Source organism: Lemur catta, chromosome 16 (genome assembly GCF_020740605.2).
Source record: "Lemur catta isolate mLemCat1 chromosome 16, mLemCat1.pri, whole genome shotgun sequence".
Taxonomy (NCBI): domain Eukaryota; kingdom Metazoa; phylum Chordata; class Mammalia; order Primates; family Lemuridae; genus Lemur; species Lemur catta.
The window spans coordinates 52,342,209-52,369,099 of record NC_059143.1 but is presented as its reverse complement, the minus strand read 5'-3'; the positions used below and the strand labels follow the sequence as shown (position 1 = coordinate 52,369,099).

The following is a 26,891-nucleotide window of genomic DNA, read 5'->3' as shown; positions in this document are numbered from 1 at the left end:
GAAGATATCACTGTAAAATGCGTAGATCAGATGCATGTGCATCCCACTGCTCGTGCTTGTTGAGCCCTCAGGGTTACTCTGTCATAAGGTGGCTGTGCGCCAAGTCCACACTCGTTGTATGGTTGGCATCTGCCCTTCCCAGCACATCTCTCGTGCTCACTTTGGTCGTCATTGGTTGTTTTTTCTTAAAAGCTGGATTGTGGCATGGAAACAACCTCATTTCCTGAGCAAGCTGTCATTTCTTTAATAAAATTTATTGCAAATTCAAAGATAGCATCTGCCTTCCCCAGTGTTGGTTTCACATCCTCTCCCATCTCTGGTGTTTGACTTTTCAGCGGCATTTACCGTGTCATTTTTCTTACCGTCCTTGCGTGCTCTGTTCCACCCATTGGTTTCTCACATCTGTCCTTGCTGTGGATGGTGTTGAGACATCTGGCATCAGTGCCTACAGTATCCATGAGGGACAGGTTCTTTCATGGTTTCCCTGCATACAGACGCGTTTTGTGGCCCCTCTGAAATTGGGCCCTTGTTTGAGGCTCCTCTCTGGGGTGCAGGCTCTGAGGGCTGTCGATTGATCACTGAGCTCTCTCCCCATGCTGTGAACGCGAGAATATTCAGACCTCTTCATCCTGTGAAGTCCAGGTCGTATTGTGTTCCTAAAACATCCTTAATGCTGTGATGAAAAAACTGTGAGCTATTTTTCCTGATTATATTACTGAAGATATTTTGGAAACACAGTTGTTTTTTTAAAATGGTGCTTTTATTTGAGTAAAGCTTTGAAATTCATATGGCATCATATGATAGATACCAGATTTTTCTAATGTAATAGGTTTTATGCATTTTGAAATTATGTTTGGAGAATGAACCCACAAACTCTGTACTGGTTTGAACAGTGTTACTTGGCATATCATGAAATGTTTATAGATGTTAGGACAAATGGTTAACATTAATTAAAATGATCAAGGAAGACTAAGTTAAATCGATAATGTTGAATTGTAAAGTTCAGTTAGAGATAGTGTATTCCTGAAAATTGTCATCAAGGTCAGGAATGCTAGATACCACATAGTGACAAATGCTAGAATTCATTGGAAAATTAATTTAGTGTAATTTATTTCCATCAAAACTCAATCGACTTCAGCCAGCCTTTGAAAAATGGTGGTAAACAAAGTGTTTTTTAGGAATCTGTTTTGATTGGCACTTTTATTACAAGTTTGTGAGTGAATGGTTTTATCATGCAGGCATATAAATCCTAGTGTGCATTTGTGTGACAGCCAGGAAGAGGTTTAGTGGTTTTTATTTGGGTCCTTTTTGTTTCCTCTGTGAGACTTTTTTCAAGAACAGTGAAAGCCTTGTTGGTGTAATTTGCAATTTGAATTTCTCTGTAATTTATACCTTTCTAATGCGACTCTAAATTTTCTTCCTTGCCAGTGTTTTCCATTCTGTGGTTTATGCTGTCCCTCCTCCCATGTGTGAGAACTGTTGGGGACATGTCAGCCTTAGTTTCTCTGCCAGCGGCCTGTAAGGCCAAGCACCTAAGGAGTTCTCCTCAGGGTCGACTTAAACACCTCTACGGCCGGGAGTGTTTTCCAGCTTTGGACACGTTGAAGAGTGAGGGAAGAGGATTTTTCACATCCGTACCCTCTGTCCACATTAATGGTGACAATATCCGTGACCACCATTTATTGGGCACTTGCTGTGCGCCATAATGCTATCGTCCCTCTGAGGAGGCTGCCGGTCTTCTCACACGCAAAGAACCAGTCTATGATGGCGTGAAGTCACTGTAGGTTGGAGCTAAGGTTTCCCTGAGGCCACAGTTAGGTTCTTACTCCTGTGTTCATCCTCCTCCAAGTATATTCTACACACACTGAGTTTATTTTTAGTTTATACATCACACACATGCTCACCGACCACCTCTCCTCATCCAGTTGTGGTTCTCAGCATGAAAAGTTCTTTTGAAAACTTGAACATGGAACTAGGGTGTTACGGTAGCTGAGGATTTAGTTTTGATGCCTTACAGCCACTCTCTTATTTGAAACAGTGCCACAGCTAGTATCCTTTTTAATACTTTTACGTAATGTACATTTGAACACCTGTTGCCTGCCAGCTTGTGCATTAGGTGCTGGAGGCCAACTCTCGAAGGAGATATGGCCCCAACTCCTTAGAAATTTTGGTCTGTGCTATATTAATTGACCATTGAGATCTCGTCTCTTTTATAATTTCCTGAGTGATCTCTAGGTTCCTGGGCATGACAGACATCTTTGTCTGCTATTATAGTATAGTGCTTATAAAAAGTTTCATTGTACATGATTTTAAGTCTTATGATGTTGTCTTTTCTTACACATCTAAGTATTTACTTTTAGTCACTAAGACTAAGATAGAGTTCACAATGTGTCTCCTTTATGAAAACACTCATGATTTTAAACTTATTTTCTAATGTTTCAGTTTTCCCTATTGCTGAGTTACTCTTGATAATAACTTTAAAAGGCACATCTGCTTTCAGACAGCCTGCTGAGACCACCTGCTTTTATGTCACATAGAATCCTTTATCTTTGCTTTTGCGTTGTGTTACTCACTTGGTGAGGAATAGATTGTGGTGTTGTGCTGGGTTTGGGGGGAAGGAACAGAAGACGGTTCTGCCACTTCATCCCCCTCCTGATCCTTCAGCTTCCTTCTGGCTGGGCCGTGGAGTTGACAGTGAGAGTGACAAAGAGGGGGAGGAACAATAGTTGGATGGGAAATTTGAATGTATCCACTTTGTAGCTGGCATTTGTGTCCCCACCTCACCAATGTGCCTCTTAGTTGAGCACATTGTTAACACGCTCTTCCAGGGTATTTTTAGATGTACTAAGGAGAACTCGCAACACTCCCCATAGAAAAGCTCATTTCTCTCCTTTTTTTGGCATGAATGTTCAAAGACCTCGATGGCATTCTTTAATTACAAAGTACAACCTGAGCCATTTAACGGAATCCACCATGATTGGCTGCGACAGACTCGTTCGGATCTTCTGCCTCAGCCCTGGCCTTCTGGTGGGGCTGTGGAAGGTAAGACTCAAACCCCGGTGTGTGCGTCTTTCCCCTCACAGTCATATCAAATGGGAACTCCTCTGAGGCGTGTCAGGAACTGCATTCCACTTTACCGTCCTGCCAGCCCCGTTTTCCAGTGATCATAGTCCTCTCCACGCTGTTGAGGTTGCTCTGCTGTTCTGCCATCTCGGATGACAAAACATCTCTTCCTGCCTTCGTGCTTTTGTTCATGTTATTCTTTTAATGTTGTGGGACTTTTCCCTTTCCCTTTCCAATCCGCCTCTGTTCCTTTCATATCCTTTCTCTGACAAACCTGTTACTGTGTGTTCAACACGCGAGTTTCCCAAGCCTGTTTCTGGTCCTGCAGATGTGATGTTGGTTGAGTACGATCTGCCCTTCGGGGTAAAATGTCTAAGAAGTTATCCTTTCCCTCTGCTTAAGGCTCCTTATTCCACCGACCAGGCTGATGGCTGGCTCTCTCCTCTGGGGGCTGTTCTCTGGGCGGTCACTTCAGTGAAAAGCAGAACAGTATGGTGTCCCTCTGTACACTGTACACCGCAGGTTTAAGTCTGTGGCTTTGGTCTATGGATGTTTTAAGACAGCAGTTCACAAATTCGATTCTGAGAATGGCAGTATGCACCTGTATGTAATGACAAGGCAGAATCAAGACCTGCAGCTTCATTCAGCATCATCCTCGTGTTCCCTTTTCTTCCCCCAACTTATGGTCAGTTTTCTTCCCTCCTTCCCTTCTGTGTGAAGGTGACTGGTGGGTGAGGCCACCCCTTGCCTGCTGTGCACGTCACGGCGTGAGTTCCTTGGTCTGCGCTGGCCTGCAGAGTGACGAGGGCTCTCTGGCTGGTCGGTTGTCCTCTGCCTGGCTGTTGGAGAAGCCACCTTCAGGTTTCCCACTCGGGGCCACCTGTACCAGTCAGGGTCAGCTGTGGATCTGGGGAGAAATGATCAGTTCCTGAATAGTTACATTTTCTGCTGTTCGACCTGATGGGCAAGTGAAGACGCTGAATGTAATTATTCCCACGGCGTTTGCCAAATCAAGCAGCTACTTGATAGAGGAATGTTACGCCAGTAACGTTCAGTATTTGTGGAATTAATCTGGGATCTGTGAAGGTCTTACCAGTATTGTCTTTATTTTTGAAATAGCCCGGAACGAATAATGTATACTTTTGCAATCATCATGTATAATACAGTGTTTGGATATTTCACGAGAACTAGGATGTTAATTCTTCTGGTGCTGCATGCTCTGTGCATTTGAGGGAATTGTGGTCCTGCTGTCAATATGAAATACAAGCCTTATTAGATGGTAATAATATATTAGCAGTAATAATGCATTAGCACCGTGGAGATCTTATAGTTGTAAGAAACTGCATTTATCTGCAAGATGAATGTGCTGCGATCTTCGCAACGACCTTGTGAAAAATTAAAATATTTCAGTTGAAAAATGTATTCTTTTTAATTAACTTTTCAGAAAGAGGAAGAACTGGCTTTTGTCATGGCAAATCTTCATTTCCATCACCTTGTGGAGAGGAGCTCGTTAGGCTCGGCCACTATGTATGTATTTGTGGGTGTGTTAAATTTTTGCATAGTCAATATAAAGGATTAGGAGTTGATGCCATCTTAGTATCCTGAGAATGGCTGCAGAGAGATTCTGTTTATAATCAGTAGACACAAGCCAACAGGCATAATTACTTAGCTGTTGCTAAAATAATTGGATTATTCATGAGTACTTATTTGCTTTATTTATTCCAGGTTGAGGGATTTCTACCTAGTAGACTATTGTGTATAGGGCAGGATAGCTTCATTACTATAAGGTGCTACTGCTGTTCCTGTATTGCACTTACGGGAGTTTTCATATCTTGCAGGGCGTGCAGACTCATGGCCCTCGGGCTGATTTTGGGCTGCAGATGAGTGTTGTGTGGTCTGGACACTCTGTCTTTTAATGAATTCGAATGTCTCTGGGTGGGGAACATGCTTCCCGTTTCACCACAGCTCTCCCCCTTCCCCTGTGGACTTAGACTCTCCCTTAACTCAATTTTTTCTTACCTGAAAAGCTCCTGCATGTTTTTGAGTTTGTCACCTTCTGTAGTAAGGCTTTTCTCACTGAATGAAGCTTTGTTCATCTTTGCTGTGGGTCTTTCTCCCAGGATCCTAACCTAGCGATCTGTTGCTTGGCGCATTTTCCTGCCGAGCACTTCTGCCCTCTGGATACGGAGAAGAATGCCGAGGAGCAGAGCTGCCCTCGTAGAACTGCCGTCCTGCGCTCAGAGCAGGAACTCGTTCACCCGTGGTGTCTGTGCTGCCTGCAGACTCTCTCTCGTCTGCCTGTGTTTGTAGAAGTTGGTAAAAGGAACATGGAGCAGTCCCTTTGGGTTCATGGTATTACGGATTATTGGGAATCCTGTAGAGTCTCATTAGTAGGAGGTAGTGCTTTGAATGGATGTGAATTTTTCTTTTAAAGTGTGTTCAATGCAAGTATGTTATCTCTGGTGCTGATGAATCTGTGCGTGCTGTTTGCTTTCCAGCCCCTACGAGCCGCCGCCTCACAGCCCCTTCCTGTATGACAGCCCCGAGTACGGCCTGCACGGCTACCAGCTCCACGTCGACCTGCACGGCGGTGGGGTTTTCTTCCTGTGTGGCAAATTTCACGATCTCTTCACCAAGAAAGGTGAAATTAATGGAATTTTTGTTTTATTGTGAAATTAAAAGATTGGGTTCAGGGAACCACTTTTTCTGTCTGAGTTAAGGATTCCTAACTGGTCACTTTAGAATTTGTTGGCAGGTCTGTCGTCCCAGACCCCGGATGGCTGCAGGACTGGTGGAATTCCTCAGCTGGCATCTCCCTCCCCTCCATCCCGTTTTGTTCAGTACTGTCTCTCAGAATAACGGAATCAGTACCTGGCACATAGGAGGCATGCACATAAGTGTTACAAAGAGAGTGGATGGTGAGCTGCCTGCTCCCAGGGGCACGCAGTCGAAGGGCTTTTAGATAAATCGCCCTGGGCCTGTTACCTTAAAGCTCTCCTGTTTCCTTAGCTAAAGGATTCTGAGCTGCATCGGCCAGGATCTTTTGGTCAGAGCTCTCACAGTTCTCTGTTGCCTCTAGAGGAGAAGTTGCAACTTCAGGATGCTGCAGAGCAGAGCTGCAGGCCGTCAGCCTCCTTGCTGGATGGAGCAAGGGAGCAGCTAGTGGTTGGGCCTCTCTGTGGAGGGGCGTGACACCCTCCCTCCTCCTCAGGCCTGAGCAGCAGGCTGCCTCATTTCCTTTAGGCACAGCCCAGGGGAGGGGCGTCAGAGCTCCCCTTCTACACGAACCCACTGTCCCCTGGCTCTGGGAAGAGAAAACCTCACACTTCCCCTTCTGGCAGGGTACTTTGTATCTGCGTACCTAGGGTAGGCTACTTTGCTATGTAAATAAAGGTTACTTGAAATCCGAATACAGATACTAAGTTTCTTGCGCATACTTTCCTTACAAGACAGACATTAGGAACTTCTTATCCAACATGGTTTATAAGACATGGTTTTTACAGGTTACCAACTAATCTGTAAGAATTGCTTCTGACACTCATAAGTTAAAAACTTTTTTATTTTGAAATAATTTCACATTGCACAAATACAGATAATTTCTCTATAGCCTTTATGTAGAATTCACCAATTTATAGCATTTTTGCCATATTTGTGCTGCCATTTTGTCTTTTTAGAGAGGTAAACATGCATGTACATACACATAGAATTAGTCTGATCACTCTATTCTTGAGGGTTAGGCCTGTCAGGTGCCAGGTCTGTCTTAGGGGATATTTAGAATGCCCTTAATAATGATGAATGTGACTGTGATAGGGAACATTTATGAGTACTCATGACGAGTTCTTGCTAAATGTTTCATACTTACATTAATTATGTAACTTAATCTCATAGCAAGCCTGTGAGATAGGTACTCTTATCTCTCCCGTGTTATTGATGAGGAGTCTGGGGCTGAGGGTGTGAGTCGGGTCTCTAATTCTGCAAAGCCAGCACACAGCACAGTTCCAGTCTGCGCTTGGGCCTTGGGACTTGAGCTGAGAGTCTTAAATGCCTGGATTTCTGTAATACACTGCCTGCATATTTTTGCTTTTTAGTGATATGCTTTTAGAGTGTACCTTCTTGTATGTGAGACTGTAACTGTCTTTACAACGGAAGTGTGGGCAGGGAAAGGCGCCTCTCTGCTGACTTGCTAGTGTGGCATTTAAGCCACTTCTGTGTTATTTCAGATAAACCCCTTTGAAGATTATATGATTGTTACTACATGTAAGAGGTTAAGTTAAATGAAGGAGAATGAGAAACTGAGATGCCTTTGTGGGTTTTTTTCCCCCCAGTAAGAAGACTTGATACAATAAGCCAACTTCCAAGGCAGATTCAAATGCATTTCCTCTTCACATGGTTCTACTATTAAGAATCAGCAGAGGGCGATGTTGCCATTAGAGTGTCTTTCTAACATTTTAAAAAAGTACAAATAGAATGTCCTCTGCAGTTTTTGAGAAACTCTCTTGTGGTACCATGTGGTATATTTAGAAAATTTCAGCTATGTCATTGCAGTTGGGGATGACAGCACTTTGCCCCTATTTTTTTTTTTTTTAAAACACTTTCTCCCTATCAAGGATAAAATGTTTTACCATCGTGTCCCTAGAATTTAGGAGGCTCTGTATTCTGTTTGTGAGACATGAGAAACCTGGCCTGACACTAACGAGGCAGTCTGGAGGGCGACCTCGTTTGTTTGTTTGGGTTGCTCACTAGCAAACAGGTACTGAATGCAGGAGATGTGCCGCCAGGGGTAGGCATGCCTCAGTCAGGGATCCTGCCCTCCAGAGGTCAGGGACAGGGAAGCCTGGTGACCCGGCACAAGCACATGCTGGGAGGGTGGCACTCAGGTGCCTGGAGGGCGCTGGGGTGGGGACAGAGCGCCTACTGCAGTGTCCAGACAGGCTGGTGGGTGTGGTCCAGGCCAGGGTGGGGGCCCCGTGGTAGTGGGAAGGAGAACACTTTAAATGGGACATAATTTATAAACAGAGCCTGAATTTAGTCATTTTGTAGGGCCTTTTCCAGCATTCTGTCTTTGAATAAGGACTCTGTGGATGTACCAGTTTAGCCCACAAATTTATTGCAATTCTGTTAAAAAATCCCAATGGAAATTTATTATCAAACTTGAAAAGCTGAGTCTAAAATCCATTTGGAAATATACATATGTGTAGAAAATGGCTAAGAAAATTTACTTGAAAATTTTAATTATGAGATCATATAATCTTTTCTATATATGATGTGTACAGGTTACAGGAAAACAATAAAAAAACCATGTTAAAGTTTAAGAAATAGACCGTCGCCTCAAATTTTCAGGCCACCTGTGTATCCGTTCCTGCTCTCATTGCCTCTCTTCCTGCGAGAGGAAACCACTATTCTATACGTTGTGTTAATTGTTCCCTTGCTTTTCTCTCTTTTTTGGTAATCCTCTTTGTATAGTGAAATGACACTCAGAGAAATGCATAAAAGAGATTATTATAAAGCAAACACCTGTGTCATCACCATCCAGGTCCTGATACAATCTTGGAAATGAATAGGGAGGAGGGACCAGGCCCAGCAAGTGTTAGACACACTAAACTATGATAACCAAGAAAGTAACCGTTAACATGGTATCATTGAAGGACTAGATACCCAGGAGAGTTCAGCTAAACACCTTCATATCTTATGCAGTCCCAGATTATACATAAATCCTGTATTCACATTCTGATAAATATTAGAATCATAGAAAAGCAATTAGCAGCTATTTTAATTAATTAAGTCATGATTTATCTGTATATTTGTGTATATCTTCATTCTTTAAAGGATATTTAGTATTTCTTTAGAGTGTTAGGATATAATGCATTGTATAGAATAATTTGCCTAACACTGGCTGTAAGGATCTCTAGAATTGAATATGCAGGAATACAAATAATCAAAGGATTTATGATATGTTTATTTTCAGACAGAACAATCGCAATAAAATAGTCAAAGTAAGTTCTGGCAATTTAATCCTGTCTACCTCTTAGTCACAATATTTTCTCTGAACAAAATATCCCTTTGTTCTGTTTTCTTACCCATGTACTTTTCTACAAGGTCCTTTGATTTTTTTCCCTTTCCCAGATTTGTTACTAAAAACAAACCAGAAGAACCTAGTTAGCTCCTGGTGCCTAGGGTTGGGTTCCTGAGTCACAGAGAGGGAGGACCGCGTGCAGCCTGACTTGGTGGTAGATACGCAGGGATAGGCATCGCCTCACTGGCTGGCCGGCAAAGTACCCGCTCGGCCAGGGCTGCCTCCCCAAGGCCTCCTGGCCGTGAGCCCCAACACGGCTCCAGTGGGCTCAGCTCTGGCCGGTGGAGCCAAGTCTTGCTCTACTTTTCTGCCTTCCCTGCCCTTTCAGACCTGAGTGTGTTCTGTCCTGGCAAGGTCAGGACGAGCCTACGTCCTCTGATTTCATAATCTATTGCTCACGTTTCCAGGCATTATTCTCCTGCAGTAAGAAGCTGTATCTCGGGGAAGGTTTCTCTACCTCTGAGCACTACCTGCTAGTGAATAAAAAGGATCTGTGTCCTTCCTTCTGTCCTTCCAGGTTTGACTCCTCCTTGGAACTTCCGTGTGCTCCTCCCCCAAGGACCTGGGAAGTTCTCTTTCTTTGTACTTTTATGTGTTATGCCACTGTGACAAGTTGGCTGTATTGAGAAATTTTAAAAGGGATCTATCTAATCTCTTTTCAAAGAAAAATTTATGATCCCTGAACCTGCACATATTTGCTTCCTGCTTTGTTGTGTATCACCACTAAAATTAAGCTAGAAGGAAGTTTAGGTGAATAAATACTTTGCTACCTGAATTGGATTTATGAGGGACAAGCAAGATGGGGAGAAATGAACAGTGAAGGAAATACTGAAAGAGTAATTTTTAAATGAGTACTGGAGGTGGGTTTATAAAACTGCCTGGTGGGTTTTCTATGTATGTTTTGTTTTCTATTCCTTTGGGAATGTAAAGGGACTGTTGGTATTGGGTCCCTAAGACCAACTCAACTTCAATGATTCGCTAAGAGGACTACAGTCCTCAGGATGTAGTTGTATTCATGGCTAAGATTTATTACAGTGGAAAGATACAGTGCAAAGTCAGCAAAGAGAAAAAGTGTATGGGATAAAGTCGAAGGAAACCAGTGCGAGCTTCCTGGAGTCCTTTCCTTGTGGAGAAACACAAGATGTGCTTGATTCCACAGCTACGCTTTGGCCTTGTGACCACACGTGTGAGATGAGATGTTGTATACCATTAAATAACTCTAACTGGAGCTTGTTAGAGACTCAGCACCCAGGGTTTTTATTTGGGGCTGGTTACGTAGGCAGTCTCTGGCTGGCGCTACCAAAAATTCCAGACTCCAGAAGGAAAGGCTGTTCAGCATTAACCACTTGGTGAACAGTTTAGGCACAGTGAACCACCCTTATTGGTTAGGCAATAGTCGGTGAGGAACACTCCTGAAATCCAAGTTCCTGGACCACATCCAAGGGCCAAGCTTGCAAGTAGTCCTTTCTAAGTATACAGTGTCCGGCCTGCTGTGTGAACTCTTTTCTGCGTATCTGTCCATTAATACTTTGATGTGATTATGGTACAGCCCAGTGAAAGAGAAGAAAGGAAATAGCCCAATTGTGCCTTTGATGTGCAAATTGAGCTTGCCAAAGAGCCTGATCAGCAATGCGAAGTATGAAGAAATGTATATTTATTTGATCTTTATATCAAGCTAATTATTACCAATTTTCAGAAGCTGAAGGAAAAAGGTTTTGCATAGTATGTTGTAGTCTTTTTATCAGTATTGAGAGGGAGAGTAATATTAAAAAAAGGGAAATAATATTTATATAACAAAATATGCTGCTGCTTTTATTTTTGTGCTTTCAAAAGAAGGTATTGTTTATTTATTTGCCAGTTTGTGTTAAGCTGTTGAAAGTAGAATGGTTACAATCACTTTTGAAAACACTTTATTTTTTCTTTTGTTAGAATTAATTTTCTTTTTTACTATATATAACCCCAAACATTAAAAAGAGCTAATTTCTCATAATATAGTGGTGGATCTGTCCATTTCTGATAGAGGGGTGTTGGAGTCTCTGACTATAATAGTGGATTTATTTATTTCTTTTTGCAGTTCTATTAGCTTTTGTCTCAGATGTTTTGATGCTCTGTGGTTAGGCACATACATATTAAGAATTGTTATGTCTTTTTTGAAGAATTGATCCCATTATCATTATCTAATGCCCTCTTTATCCCTGATACCTTTCTTTGCTCTGGGGTCTGCTCTGTCTGAAATGAATATAGCTACTTCCACTTTCTTTTGATTGGCATTAGCATGATACATTTTCTTTATCCACTTACTCTTAATCTGTGTGTGTCTGTACATTCAAAGTGGGTTGCTTGTAGACAACATATAGTTGGGTCTTGTTTTTTTCCACCAATTCTGACAATCTCTGTCTTCTAATTGGCATATTTAGACCATTGATATTTAAAGTGATTATTGATATAATTGGGTTGACGTCGACCATATTTGTTACTGTTTTCTATTTGTTACTCTTGTTCTTTATTTCTATTTATGTCTTCTATTCTTTTTCTGCCTTTTCTGATTTTAATTGAGCATTTTATATGATTTAATTTTCTCTTCTTTTTTAGCATATCAGTTTTACTTTTTTTAAACTTTTGTAAGTGGTTGCTTTAGAATTTGCCATATGCATTTACAACTAATCCAAGTCCACTTTCGAATAACACTGTACTGCTTCACAGTGTGGTAGTCTGGAAGTGAACCCGCCATGTCTCCCGAGGTATTCTTGTATTTATGTTTTCCTTTACTACCCTTAGGAAAAATGTTTTAAAGTAGATCCTGCACCTTTTTCAATTTATTAATAGCTTTTGTGTTACCTTTGTGAACAAATTCTGCTTATGTTTCCATTGTTAGTTAGATTTTCTCTATATCGTCCTATAGCATTTTGCCATGTACTTTCCATCAAAATACCGATTAAAAAATATTCAGTGCTTATTCTGTAGGACACAGTAGAAAATGTTGAGGGGATAAAAAGACATTATAGGCCTTAGAAGCTGCTTATTGTTAGCGCCAAGAATGAGATTGTTTAACCCTTCAGTAGCAGAGCCTGATAAGCCCAGATAACCTCTCTTTGAGAAATTATTCTTTTAAAGTTTTTATTGTTTGTTTCGTGTTTTTGTATATGTCATCTTACTTCCTTTTTATTGTTGTGAGTCCAAATATAGATGGATTTTTGTTTCCTCTCTTCCTTAATTACTTTTTATGTTTCCAGTTCAGATTATATTTTCTAAGCTTGAATCATAACAGGTAAAGCATTAGAAACAATATAGTCCTTTTTGGGTGGTGATTACTTAGAACAGATAATTCATTATAGTATCTTTATTAGTAGTTGGTACATTTTTTTCCTGTTTTGTACATCTAGTGACTCATTATGGAAGATAAGCATTACAAATTACTGTTTCTCATTTGATGAAATATAATTTATCAGTTTTTTACTGTATGATTTTTTTTTTTAAACTTTTCCTACCTCAGGGTACAAAGATATTCTCCTTTGTTTTTCTAGCAGTGTTATGCTTTTCCATGTAGGTTTGTGATCTGTCCCTAACTGATTTTGTGTAGAGTATGAGGTAAGGGTTGAGTTCTTTTTCCCAGTGTGGATATCCAGTTGTTTTTGTACCATTTGTGAAAAGACTTCCCTTTCCCTTTGAATTATTTTGATGTCTTTGTCAAAAATCAATTGCTTGTAAAGGTGTGGGTCTATCTCTGGATCCATCTATTCTGTTGATCTATTTGTGTGTCTTTATAGGCAATAACACACTGTCTTGATTGCAGTAGCTCTAGAGTAAGTCTTGAAGTCAACTTTTTTTTCCTTTTCAACATCATTTTGGCTATTTTAGGTCCTTAGCATTTCCATATGAAATTTAGAATCATCTTGTCAATTTCTATTATTATTATTTACTTATAAATGTTATTTATAAACTAATTTTTAAAGTACTTGCTGGGATTGTGGTTGCGATTGCATTGAATCTATAGATCAATTTGGGTAAATGGACATCTTAGCAATATTGAGCCTTCTGGTCCACATAGTACATCTCTACTTCATGCTTGGCAGCAGATTTGGCTCTTTACATAGGGTATTAATATTGAGATGATGCATATAGAGTGCTTAGCACACTTAGCTTGGCATATATACTATAAGCATCCACTTTGTAATGTTAGTATGTATTATTAGTGCCTTTAATCCTCACAAAGCCTCATAAAGTGCTATTTGTATCCTTATTTTACTTAGTTTGGAACTTGACCGTGGTTATTCAGCTAGTAAATGGGTTTGGAATGAGGTCTTTGTGAACCTAAAGGCCATGCTTGTAGGTACAGTGTCACTGGGAGCCACAGACAGTGAGCCTCAGGTTGTATTTTGCTGCATTTTGTGGATGGTTGTATGTATTGGTAGATTAAGGTTAGAGTCTCCACGAGAAGAATTTATTCTGAGCTGTTTAAGGGGCACAGGAATCTACTAAAAGATAGGCTACTTCGGAGTCTGTTCAGGAGAGCCCTACTCTGCATTTGTTATGCGTGTGCACAGCCTCGCTGTGTGGCTTCCCTTGTGAAAATGTCACCACTCTGTACCCAACAGTGGACTCCAGGGCTCTGCCCTGCCCCCCCAGGGAACAGGCCCCTCTGCCCCTGGGTGTGTCAGCAGAGGGCTCTTCCCATCTCTGCGCTCATCATGTGCTCACTGCTGCCCCCAGCTTTGGGCGCGTGTGTCTCAGCGCAGGAAACCCATCACCCATGACCTAGTTATGAGCAGTGCTGGAATGAGAGACAGTGGGTGTGGGACTCACAGATTGAGACGTTACCCAAAATTTTGGGAAGCCATAAATGGTTGCCCAGTGTATCTTGTTTGCTAATTTAGAAATAAGTTTTTCTCTATTGGTAGTAATATGAAAACAACACTTCATGAGTTTGAATCTACATGAGAAATTCTTAGCTAGTATATAAACTAATAGGTGAGCGTGGTTCCCCTGCTTTGTGTATGTTTTAATCTATTATAACAAAGACTGTAGACACAGGGCAGGGTTTGACTCGTGTTTCTGCCACTTAGTGGTATGACCCTGGGCAAGTTACTGTCACCCTCTCTGCATCAGTTTTCTCACCTGTGAATTCAGAAAATCGTAATACCTATCTAATAGCATTATTTTAGGGAATTCTTTTAAAGTGTTCTTCTAAGCTACTCTACAGAATGTGCTTAACTCAGTGTTTGGTATACAATAAGGTCTCAAAAATACTACTTATTTTGTATATGCACACTTTCATACGTCCATTCCTTGTGCAGATTGTTTAAATGTGGGAAGAGTTTAACCGTTGGGGGAAAGAGCTCTGACCTTTTGAAATACAAGTGTGATAATTGTTCTGAAGTAGGAGAATATTTGGTAGTAACAAAATAACAACATTCCTTGCTTCCTACAGGGATTTCATGTTTATTAGCTCAGACAATTGCCATTAGAGGTTATTGGCTGTTGTACTTTGGGGTCCATTTTCAGCAGTGTCCTAAGGACAAGCCGCGTGGAAAACGAACTCCTGGTTTCCCGTGCTGCGCCGTGGGCTGCCTGCGCACACGCCTGCCTTTGCTGCACTGGTCGGGGGGTCTCCCTTGACTTTGCACATGGCTGGGCGGTAGCAGAGAGCAGAGCAGAGTCACATCTGGTCCATCCGCAATGTCATTACTGCTCCTCCGCTGAGGCCTGGCTTTCACAGACTTCCTCCCTGCTTCCGCCAGTCCCTGCCAAGGGGACGGTAGAGCTGTTGCCTGGGAAAGGCTGGTGTCGTTTGGCATTCATTCCTACACCTGGGGAGAGTGGAGGGAGAGCTGCACGGTTCTTGCTAATTACTCCACAGCAGAGAAGAAAGTGTGGGCTGTCTCCATCCTTGGAACAAAAGTAAGACTCTCAGAAGGCAGCAGTGTGGCCGGAGAGGCTGAGAGCGCCACCCCGCAGGGCTAGAAACCTGCCTGATGGTCTCTCTTGCTTAAAGCACATTATTTTGTCACAAAAGAGTCCCCTGACGAAGCATCAGTTTTAACCTTTTGGCTACACTTAAGTTGGAGAACACTGTGTGGAATTTCTAGAATAGAACTTTGGCTCCTAAGGCAACTTAGCCTTGGTTTTGTTTTGTCCCATGAAATAACCAAACTAGGGCCAAAGTGCATTGTTCTTCTCTGTTCTTTTTCCATCTCTTTGCCCTGTGACTTGCATCTTACCCTTATTCAGGTGTCTGTCCCTGAAGAAATCTTGCTTATGAGCGAGGATGCCACTTGATAGTTGCTTTTTGTGGTATGTTAAAATGGAACTGGGAAGCTGGAGGGTGCTTCGGGCTCCCTCCCCGCCCCTGCACCCCCTGCCCCATCACCAGAGACCCAGGAGAGCAGAGCAGGGCGTGGCTCGGGTGGTGCGGGCCCCTGTGCAAGGTTGAGGTTGCTGCAAAGTGGCCTGTTTGTGTCATTCGTGCTGGGTTCCTGCCCACACCTCCTCGTGTCTGCCCACTCTCTAATGCTGCATTTCTTGGGGGAGCTTTCTCAGTGCTTCCTCTCACTGGGTTTCCTTTCTTTGCTGTTTCTGCCTCTGCTTTCTTCAGTTCGGTAATTCTGGTTTTCTGTTTCTGTCACTGTTGGCTCAACCAAGTCAGAAGAATCTCTGTCTCCGCAGTCTTTGCATTGTGACGGGGTGGGTGTCCAGGCTCCCCCCCGCCGTTTTCCCCAACTCGCCTCTGGCATCGCTTTGCTGGAGCAGGTGTTAATCTTTCTGCCTCTGGGGTCCAGATGTCCTGGTCTGGGCTCATGCGAGGGGCCATTTCTCTGCGCCCCATGTTGTTCCCCACCAGTAAGGCCAGTGCTTAGCAGGCTGAGCCGTCCCTATGGAGCAGCTGCCCTGAGATGATTTGTCGTCGGCATTGCTATACAGTAACTTAAAAAATCTTACGTTTTTTCAGGAAACATTGAAAATGGATATGTGAAGCTCATTGTCATAAATTTGAAAAATAACAGAGAACACCTACCTCTTATCGGAAAAGTTGGCCTCTCTTGGAGAACTAATGTTATTGATGGCTGTATAAAGGTAAAAAACAGCTGTTTTCTTTTCTTCAAGTAACCTGGTTTCTGTATAATAAAAAAATGTCTGTTGATGTGTATATATATTATGCTTCCTTTAAAGTTCTGGGTTTATCATTCCGGTTTTGTGTACATTCTCTTAGCCATTGACAGTCAGTTCATTCATCACTGCGTGCTGCGTGCCTGTTGTTTTCCCGGGGTGGGTGGAGGAGGAGTGGTACAAACCTGCAGCCATGTTTCTGGACAGCGCCCAGCCCGCAAAGGCCCCTGTCTGTGTGTGGCATGGAGACAGAGTGGGGCTGAAGGTTGGGCCAGGCATCTGCTCAGAACACCTTGATCAGTCATATGCCAACTTAAAATTCATTGCAGTTGTAAGTTCTCGTTCCAGGATGTAGGTATTTCCTAGAACAGTTAAGTAAAAACTAGCCATGGAGGTGGGAGAGTTGACTTAGAGGCTGGGAATTGGCAGGGGTGGAGGGAAGGGAGGGAGGAGAGAAGAGGTGTTCTCCCGCAGCTCTGTTTTCTTATGTGAACCCTGTGTCCATGGCTATGCCTGGTTCTCATCATTCTCCATCTTTGTTTTGTGGGATGAGCAGGATTTTCATAGTCACAGGAACCCGTGGGAATGGTCTCCTGAGACTGCGGGGGCCTCCTGTAACATAGCCCTGCTCTGTCCTGCGTGTGTGGACGCCTTGTTAGAACTATTAATGATGAAGCCTGAGACCAAGGGGCATTATTATCTCTTGAGCCACTTGATTCTTGGTACAATGAGATGTTTCACTAATCCTATTTATTTGTAAGCAAATGTTTAAGCTTTAGCAAAAGTGATGTTTATCACACACACAAAACTATCATTTCATGCCTTTAATAGCACAAACCTGACTTCTTTATTTTTCTTTGATGGATTTATATAGGGCTTATAATAAAAATATGTGCTAAAATAAAATATTAAAATCAAAATACATCTTGAGGACCAAGAAAGGCAGAATATAAATATGATAACCTTTTAAAGAGTCAGCATAATTTTTAAAAATAGTTTGTGTTTTCTAGTAGTTTAGAGCAAGCTGAAAGCAGTCATTTAGTTCTCATTGGGGAAAAACGGGAAGTGTAGGATTTATACGAAGAAACAGAGCTTTATCCTAGCTCTGGTCATTAAAAAACAAAATCTCCAACGGGATCTTTTGTAGGGCAGACCGAGCTACGTAATGGACCAATTGCATGTAGCATTTGAGCGGCAAAAGCACTGAAAGATTTCGTACAGCAGTTCTCATAGAAGCAGAGGATATAGTTTCAAACCTGGACTCAAATGAGCTCTAAGTAGTGATTCTGTAGGTTGCTGAACATGTGACTCAGGTATACAGGCTTCCAGAAAAACAACTTGATCTGAAACCAGGATTTTAAGTCCTTAATGTAGGGAATGGGTTTCCTGTCCCTGGACAATTTTCCTCATAAATTCCTTCTCCCAGATGGGCTTTGGGAGAAGACAGAGAATAGCTCAGAAGCTTGTTCCCTCTCCCTTGGCCCGCAGGGTGGTGTGGTTGATTTGCATTTTGCCATTTATACTGTTGGGTTCGGTATTAAGACTAAGCTGTCCTTAGAGTTCCTGAAGGGAAAAAGTCAGGTTAAGTGATGTCATGTTTCCTATGCAGATCAGGAATTTCCCTCCAGGAATCTGATGACCCTAAGTATAGCGAAATGATAATATTTATTTTAAGAAATTACTTTCAAGAAGTTAAAAACTTTTTTTTAAAATGTAAGTAAGGTCAGAAGATAGAAAAAGTTTCTTAGGTGCATATGACTATTAAAAACAAAAATAAAATAAAGTCCTTTCTTCTCTTGGAAATCATAGAAACAACTTCTGGTGAGGATCTGTCTAATGCTGTAGCTTATAATGCCCATCAGAGCAAAGGTTAGTAAGAAAGTGTGTCACCCAAAGCTGATTCTGGTCACAAGGACAAAAAAAGAAAAAATAATATTAATGATAATGACAGAGGACGCTGTGTTGCGTTGTGTTGTTTGAAGTGATGTGTGGTCATGGAGGGGGTGTCTGGTGTCCACTAGACCTTACTGTTCCCATAAAAATCTTCTTCCCTGGAGCTCAGAGGAGAGTGACCTCTGACACTTAGCTGGCATGGAGGGAATTCAAGTGGAAAGTGTCTTTAGCTTGACTCCCTGGCATGTAACTTCAGCAGCTCGTAAGTTTGTATGGTAGATTATTAGACTTTAAAAGTAAAAAAAAAAATCACATTATAAGCAACTCCGTTTTTTCTTTTTTAAGTCTGGTTATGATATCAAATACATCTTAAAGATGCTTCCAGTGACTGCACATCAGTCGTGAATCCAGACAGGCTGGTTGCTCTCTAAGTGGTTGTCCTGGTATTTTACAAAGTCATTTTGAGTAGCGAGGCTGCTCTATCAAGGTAGCCTTGCTGTGATATTCAACATGATTCAAAATAAGATACTCTCCTGCTCTGTCCTCTCTCAGTTCCTATTGGAATTTCTGACTGATGGATTTTCTTTTGGTAAGGCTTTTCCTGTTGTGTTCCCTTTACTTTTTTCTTTCATGGTTTGGCATTTTTTTGATGTTATTTTGACACTACTTCTAAAGCTATGTAGGGTTTGGCATCAGTTTTAATTTAAACTAGATATTCTCTGTGGTTCTGCTTTATGCGAGAATTGAGTTCAGTGCAGCCTGCTATGGACACACCGTGGTCCAGAAGGCTGTGGGTGGCTGTGCCCCCTGAGAGAGGCTCATTGGCCACCTGCTGCCAAGCACCGTGACCGTGGGGTTATTAAGTCTGCTGATGCCACTGAAGCAAACACCTTAGGAAGAACAGGATATTCCCACATGTGCAAGCGCTGCATTCTCCGCAGACGCTGAATTTTTAACCTGGTGCAGTTCACTGGCAGGTGGGGGCGTAGGTTAGGACAGCGGCTCACTCCTGGGGGGAAGGTGAGGTCCTCTGACTGCTCAGATGTGTACCTGCTGGATGTCCACGGTGACAGAGACTGATTGAGGAATGGACTGTTGGAAACAGAGTTCCCTGAAGGTCAGTAGGAGGAAGGTTTGAGGCAGGTTTTAAAATACACCTCCCTCCAGAAGGATGGGAGTGATACCTTGCGGAGGAGGAACCGAGTGAAAGGAGATGCCTTGGACAGGGTGGGGGTGAGGAACGAGGTGCTGGAAATGCCCCCTGTGCCGCAGGGGTGGGTGGGGCCCACAGACAGGTGAGGAGACCCACTGGCTGCATGCCTGGTACGGGGCTGCCCTTCCCGCCTCGCTGTCGTGCCTGGCGCCGGCTGGCCAGGGAGGCGGAGGGAGTGATGGAAGTGGGGCCTGGAAACCCACAGGAAAGAATTTGGGTTTTGGTTTCAGTGTCCCTGGAAGTTGTTAAAGGGTTTGATGTGCCTGTTGTGTGCTAGGCCATTTTATAGGTTAGGAAGGAACTGGAGAATGCTGGGCTTTTGGAACGAGGAGGGCCTCGTTCAGCTGCTGTCTCTCAGGCAGCTGTGGGCTGGGAGAGTAGAGGGATTAAGTCGCTGGCTGAAGGTGGAGGGCCACCGACTGGTGGCCTTGTCAGGGAGTCCTCGTGCCTCTTGGACCATTCCGCCTCAGTTTCCATCAGGGCTGCTGCTTCTCCACCGTCTTGTAGACGTGGGACCCAGGGGCTTGGCCTTCTTCCCCCACGGCTCCTGGCTCAGGGCTCTGACCACTGTCTGTCTCTCTGCTGGTGAGGTTTTAAGTAACAAAACCAGGTGAATGCTAAACCAGTGGTTAAGATCATGATGGGGTGAGAAGAGCTTGGGTTTGCCTCACAGTCTCACCATTGTATTGTCTTGGAACTTGCTTCGGGCACAGAGCCTTTTCTCTGAAACGGCTGTAGTGATGACTCCTTATTCCGGAAGGGCTCTGGCTCCCTGGGTGCAGTGAGACGTCTACTAGCACTTAGCCTTGGCCTTGACTCCCCAGTCTCAGCCCTGGCAAGGTCGCACCATGCGGGCTCCCTTCTTCCCCTCCTTCCCCAACCCTACTTCCCCTCACACACGGGCTCTGTGCTGCAGGGGTGCAGGGAGTGGGCCTTGGCTGGCTGGTGTCCGCTGTTCTAGGACTGCCACTGTCCATCACCCGGGAGAGGCCCAGGAGTGAGGTCAGGTGTCGAGGGGATTCCTGGGCGTCTCACGGTGCAGCCCCCAGCGTGGGGGCTCAGGCTCTGCGGTCACCGCTGTCATGGGTTAGGGATGTTTCTGTTGGCTGGTCCTTCACTCAGGTCTCCTGCAAAGGTGGCAGCCAGTTCATATCATTTACTTACTAAACCATCTCATTTTTTCAACTTTTAGAATGTTTTTGCTCCTCAAATTTCTCTAAGATATACATTTATTGAATCAAGACTCTTTGACCTGATTATACTTAGGTGTAAATGGTCAGCACTTTTGGCCACACTTCTGAAAGCAGTGGTATATAGCTGCTCAGTTTATGCTGATATCTAGGGGTAAGCATTTAAATTCCAATTAATAGAACTCTAATGCAGGGCACAAGTCATGGCAAATAAAGAGCCATACTGAAAAGGTAACTGTTGAAAGATTTTATCCTTGACACTCCCTCTTAGCTTTGTTAGAATTAAATAAAATAGTTTAGGGAAACTGCTTAGGTTAGTGTCTGGTGCACAGAACACATTAAAAGATAGCTCACATTATATGTCCTGGTTCATAGAGGCATTGTTTACAATGTTCAAAAAATGGAAGAAACCCAAGTATCTGTCCACAGATACACGGATAGACAAACCATGGTCTAGCCATACAATAGAACATAATTTAGCCTTAAAAAGGAAGGAAATTCTGACACATGCTACAATATGGAAGAACTTTGAGGACATTATACTAAGTGAAATAAACCGGTTCACAAAAGGACAAATACTCTATGACTTCACTTATATGAGGTTCCTGGAGTTGCCCAATTCAGAGAGACAGAAAGTAGAATGGTGGTTGCCAGGGGGTCAGGGGAAGAGGGTGGGAGTTAGTGTTTAATAGATACAGATTTCAGTTTTACAAAATGAGAAGAGTTCTGGAGGTAGATGGCGGTGGTAGTTATGCAGCAATGTGTGTGTACTTAATGCCACTGAGCTGGATGCTTAAAAATGGCTAAGGTGGTACGTTTTATGCTATGTTTATTTTACCACAATTTAAAAAGTAAATTTTAAGATGTAGCTCATTAATAATATTAATAATTATCAGTGTGTCCATCTGTGACCCCTCCCCTGCTCATGTCCCCGTACAGCTATGTCTGTTCACCTGGTGGATTTAGGTGCTTGGGTGCCCCATAGACATCTAGATTCAGCATGTCTAGAACTTCCATGTTTCTTCCCCCCAAATCATCATCTGTGATGGGTGAGAGACTAGGAGATTAAACTCCCCCTCCTCCCATTCAGACGTAAGATTCTGCTCAGTTTATCTCGCCAGTGTTTCTTCCATCTCTTCTTTCCTGTTACCACTGATTCTTCGGGGTTTGCTTTAGTCTTCGGGGTTTGCTTAGTCACGGGGTTTGCTCCGTGTCTGTTAGTGTATAACAATAACCAGTATCTCCGCGCTGTTCTCACTGCCCCCCGCCCACTTTGCTGCCCCCACATGTTCTTTCTGCACGTGTTGGTCGAGGCCCAGTCACTGCATGCAGGTGGCCAGAGGTGTGACCCTGTGCACAGCTGACGGTCCTGCCCTCGTGGTGCTCAGGGTCCTGCTCTGCTTGCTCTGGCCGTGCCGACTAGTGTCAGTGCTGCAACCCTGGCAGGTCTGTTGGGCTCTGTGCACGTGCTGCTCCCTATTTTCTTCTCTCTTTTGCTGAATTAACTCTTGTTCATCCTTTATGACAGGGCTTCATTGATCATTCATTCATTCATTCATCAGGAAATATTGGTTACTGAGTGCTAACTGAGCCAGGTGCTGGGGGGATGTGAGGCGACTCCTCCAGGAGTAAGCACACGCTGGTGTGTCTGCCCCACCGGGCGTGCGGCCGGCTGGGATGGGGGTGTCGGGGAGACTTCCCCAGGCGCAGGTACCTGCACTGACTCTGGATGCTGAGATAGACAACGGGGAGATGGAGAGGAGCCCTCTCAGGCTGGGAGCCTGGGTGGCCCTGGGTCAGGTGGGAGTGTGGCGTGTTCAAGGGACTGAGAGTCAGAGTGGCTGGAGCACAGATGGCGGGAGGGCGCATCGTGTGCAGTGAGAGGGGATGGGCAGGTGGGGCCAGGCCTTACAGGCAACAGGAAAAAATGTAGTTCTTTTCTGCAGAGCAGTAGGAAGCTGTCGCAGGGTTCCAGGCTGTGGGTGACATAATTAGGCTTGCCTTAGAGGTTTGTCTTCCAAATGTGGAGGATGGATGAGAACGACTGAGGAGGTCAGTCTGATGGCTGCCATTGTGATTCCTTAGGGAAGAAAGGTAACTTGGTGCCTTAGTCCATTTGGGTTGCTGTGACAAAACACCATAAGCTGGGTGGCTCCTAAATAATAGAAACGTCTTTCTCCCAGTTCTGGAGGCTGGGAAGTCCATGATCAGCAGATTCAGTGTCTGTGGGGGGCCCTCTTCCCAGTTCACAGACGGCGCCTTTTAGCTCTCTGGAGTCTCTTTCATTGGTGCGTTAATCCTATTTATGAAGGTGCTGCCCCATGACCCAGTCACCCCCAAAGGCTCCCTTCTGACACCATCACATTGGTGACTAGATTTCAACATATGAATTTGGGGGGTGGGGCGCAAACAATCAGGCCCTGACACCTGGGCTAGGGGCAGTGGCAGTGGAAACGGGACAAGGTAAATGGATTGGAGGTGAGAATGGACAGCATGGTGGGTACATGGAGGAAGAGCGGGAGGAGGTGCCTGGAATGACGCCCAGGCTCGTGTGCATGTGGGCTGGACGGCCAGTGGGTAAGACCGATCCCGGGAAGGGGAGTGCTGGGAGAGTCTCCCTGGGACGAGGGCGCGTTTGGATATAGTCGCACGGGATTTGATGGACTCTTGCATCCAGGGTCAAAGTCTTGGGAATGGGGGTGGGCAGGGGGTTGGCATGTGACAGCAAGGGTGAGGGGCTGGAAATTCTCAGCCTCAAAGAAGCAGGCACTTGAATATGTAGGACTTGAACTTAGAAAAGAAGTTTGGCCTGGAGGTATATACTTCTGGGAATCATAGGTGTGTTGGTTGTAGCTTACGTTGTGGAATCCATTTAGGGAGAGGAATTATAAATGGTGAAAATGGGCTGAGGACCAAGCCGTGAGGAGCACCGACAGTGGGGGCTGGTGGAAAGCTGCCAAGTGGCTGGGTCTAGAAGTGTTTGGGAAGACGGTTCTTCAAGAAAAGAGTGATGAGTAATGCTACAGGGGGCTGCGGTGGAGACTAGCAAGTGTTCGCTAGACTCAGTGTCCTTACTGAGAGACGTTTGGGGGAAATGATAGCGGGAGGATGCCGGTTGGAGTGGGGTGAGGGGTGGCTGGGAGTTAAGGGAATGGACGAATCAGTGAGGACAGCTCGGGAGGGGTCTGTCTGGGAAGGGAGGAGAGAGCAAGGGGGCTGTGGGGTTCAGGGAGGTTGTGTCTCGCCCCCTCTGAAAATACCAGGTGGATCTGAAGTACAGATGTAGTGGAAGTCGTTGAATGAGTAAGTGGAAGGTGAAGAGGTATGGTTAGAAAACAGGGGCCTGAGAAGTTGACTTTGGAAGTGACACATCCAGATGTGTCACTGGGAATGAGTGACTGAGGAGATTATGGGGTTGTGTAGCTCAGAAATTGAGTCCAGGGTATCGGGTGGATCCAGCGGGGTCCCCGTGGGTGTTGGAGTCACTTGATGGTGAGACTTGGGAGCAGATGAGAGAACGAGAGAGTGAGACACAGACTGAGAGGCAGACGGTGAGGCTAGGGCCAAAATCTTAGGAATGGGGGGGTGGATGGGGGTTGGCATGTGACAGCGAGGGTGAGGAGCTGGAGATTCTGAGCCTCAAAGAAGCAGGTTTTACAAAAGATGGGGAGGGACGGTCTGCTGGTGGCAGTGAAGAGCCAGGAGGACCGGGCTGCTCTCGGGGGTGATGCCGCCCCTCACTCAGGAAGCACTGGCCACAGTTGGTGCCATTTGTGTAGCGTCTGTTACCTCTGGACCGACTGTGAGTTCTATGAGGACAGGGACGATGTTTATTGCATGTTTCTCTGGGGTCCCAGCTCTGGATGCTATGACTGCCCTGTAGGGCTCGTATGTAGATTTGAATAAGAATGAATATTAGGTGATAAGACACATGAAATCCTAACTCTAGTCTACTCTAGAATATAAAATAGACCGTGAAATACCAATGATAGTTTTCTGGACTTTGATGCCACAGAGAGCATTTTAGTTTTACATCAGGTTTTCTGTGAAAATCAGGTGGAATTGGCGATTTTATCCTTACGCTTGTTTATTTTGTCTACTATGTTTATTTTGTAGAGTTGTTCTATAATGGACGTAACTCTTTTGGATGAGTTTGGGAAACCCTTCTGGTGTTTCAGTTCCCCAGTTGGCATGAGATCTGCCGCACCCTCTGACAGCCCTAATTTCTTGGGTCAGACGTACTGTGTGGACTACGTGGACGCGGAAGGACGGGTGCACGTGGAGCTGGTGTGGATGGAAGAGACCGAAGAGTACTTTATTGTCAGCCTGGTCCTTTACCTGAGCATAGGAAAAATAAACCATTGGTTTGGGACAAAATACTGAATATTAGCAGTAGGCGGCAAGTTACTGTTGCTATTTGGCTGTTTCTTTTGGACTGACGAGCTTTGTTCTCGGTGTTAGAAGTTACAATAAAGTGTATCTGCTGTAGTCTATTTGGTGCCTTCATATTTCACATTAGAAATTACGATTTCTGTGTCATTTTTAAGTTAATGTTTGAAGGATTAAGTCACCTTTTAAAAACAAACAGCACAATCGAGTGTAAATTCATATCAAATAAAAAGAAAAATATCTACTTCTCTTCTGCCCTTAGTTAAAAACTAAGAATGTCTACTTCAGCGTGTCATCACTGGTGAGAGGGCGTGTGCGTGTGTGTGCTGGAGAAATATGAATTTTTTTGCTTAATTGGTAAGAAGCCCAAATGAGAAGATATACTTAAATGTAAGTGTCGGGGTGTCCATTAGAATCAGAAAGTGTGTATTCATGACATTCAGCAGCCATGTTAGTATTTAATAAAGTGAAATCGACAAGTGTCCTAATTCAAAAGGAAAGATGAATGTGAAATAATCATAAGGAAATTGTTATAACTTAAAGTAGCAAGGTTGGTGCAAATACAGCTAAGACACCCAGCTCTGCCTTAGTGGGCATAGAGACCGATGGGTTATCAAACACATCCTCTGCGGAAATACTTTCAGAGAACTGACAGAGGCCTGGAGTTCAAGCAGGTAACGTGTATCTAAGCTTATATAATTGTGGGGCATTTGATCCTAAGTTTGGTTTAGATAGTATCGATTATGTTTTGATCATATTTTTATTTTTATCTCCCAGTTAAAAGTTACTCTCAGCTGTGATTTTTGACGTCATGCCGTGTTTCTCCTGCTCAGGCGTGCATGCTTAGACACACTCTCCTCTCTGTCTGCAGGGGCAGCTATGTATTGAGGGGGGAGCTGGGTTTCCCAGGCTCTCTGGGGATGGCTAATTTGAATAATCCTGTGGGCTGGGGGCATAGCATCTGTTCTCAGGTGTCAGGTACCTGGCCTTGGGGCCATTACAGTGAAACCGAGGGCTGATAAGGGAAGTGGAAACTGACCACACTCGAGCCTCACAATGGGGTCAGGGCTGCATTAAGAAAACAGCAAACCCACAGCTACTCCTCTGTGTGGATGCCCCCACTGCCTCCTGGGGCCCTGGATCCCAGACCAGGCCTTCGAGGGCCCGGAGCCCTCGTCACCCCACCAGGCTTTCAGGATCCCATACCCAACGGCCACAGCTGCTGCCTTGCTCTGCCCCACTCAGCAGCTTTAGGAACCGACAGCGGGGCAAGGGGCCATTTCTCAAGGATTAGAGATACTAACATTAGTTCTGCATGTCATAAGTGTTCACAGATTATGCTCAGTATAAATAGTAGCCCTTTCTTGGAGCTGGCCATCTCAATATTGTACATATTGAAATTCAGTTGTCAGACACTTGAAATGCAAGCATTTACTCGTCACACTCCTTCCACAGAGAGAAAGCCTTTGTTTGCAAAGCAAGAGGGATTCCCGTGCTGGGGTGTCAGAACTACAGAGAGAACCATGAAGCAGCCTCGCTGAGTTAAATCAATTCGAGAAAAGTAACAGGTGCAAACTCTTAATTATGCAGCTGGCAAAGTAAACAAGTACGCATTACACACAAAAAAGCGTATCTACCACCAGTGTAGACTAAAGGGGGTCATATTCTTATTTCAAGTATACTCCAGATGCAAAATCTCGTCTGGCTTAAAATTAGGTTGAAGATCTGACCAGTCTTTGCAAAGTTGATTTTTCTTTGTAACTGGATCGTTGTCTCTTATTTTCATTAACATCTACGTATAAGTCTAATAATTCAGAAACAAAATGATCACAACAGAAAATCTATGTAAACTGTTTTCCCCAGGCTTGTAATGTGAAGAAATTGTGCCTTTCACACACTGCATGTAAAAGGTTGGTCTTAATCACCAGTGTACCTTTTGTGTGAGGAACAACATGGCATCCACCTT

The 26,891-nt window shown here is 44.1% G+C and overlaps 1 protein-coding gene across 2 annotated transcripts in view; it reads left to right on the top strand.

The window, feature by feature from the left end:
* FBXO15 (F-box protein 15) overlaps positions 1-25,020 on the top strand; it is a 39,465-nt gene extending 14,445 nt beyond the window's left edge. For both annotated transcript variants that reach the window (XM_045527207.1, XM_045527206.1), the window contains 5 exons: positions 2,916-3,042; positions 4,508-4,590; positions 5,562-5,704; positions 16,083-16,207; positions 24,653-25,020. In XM_045527207.1, the coding sequence (XP_045383163.1) occupies positions 2,916-3,042; positions 4,508-4,590; positions 5,562-5,704; positions 16,083-16,207; positions 24,653-24,919 (745 nt within the window). In that variant the 3' untranslated portion in view covers positions 24,920-25,020. The remainder of the gene's footprint in view (positions 1-2,915; positions 3,043-4,507; positions 4,591-5,561; positions 5,705-16,082; positions 16,208-24,652) is intronic.
* Positions 25,021-26,891: the final 1,871 nt, after the last annotated feature.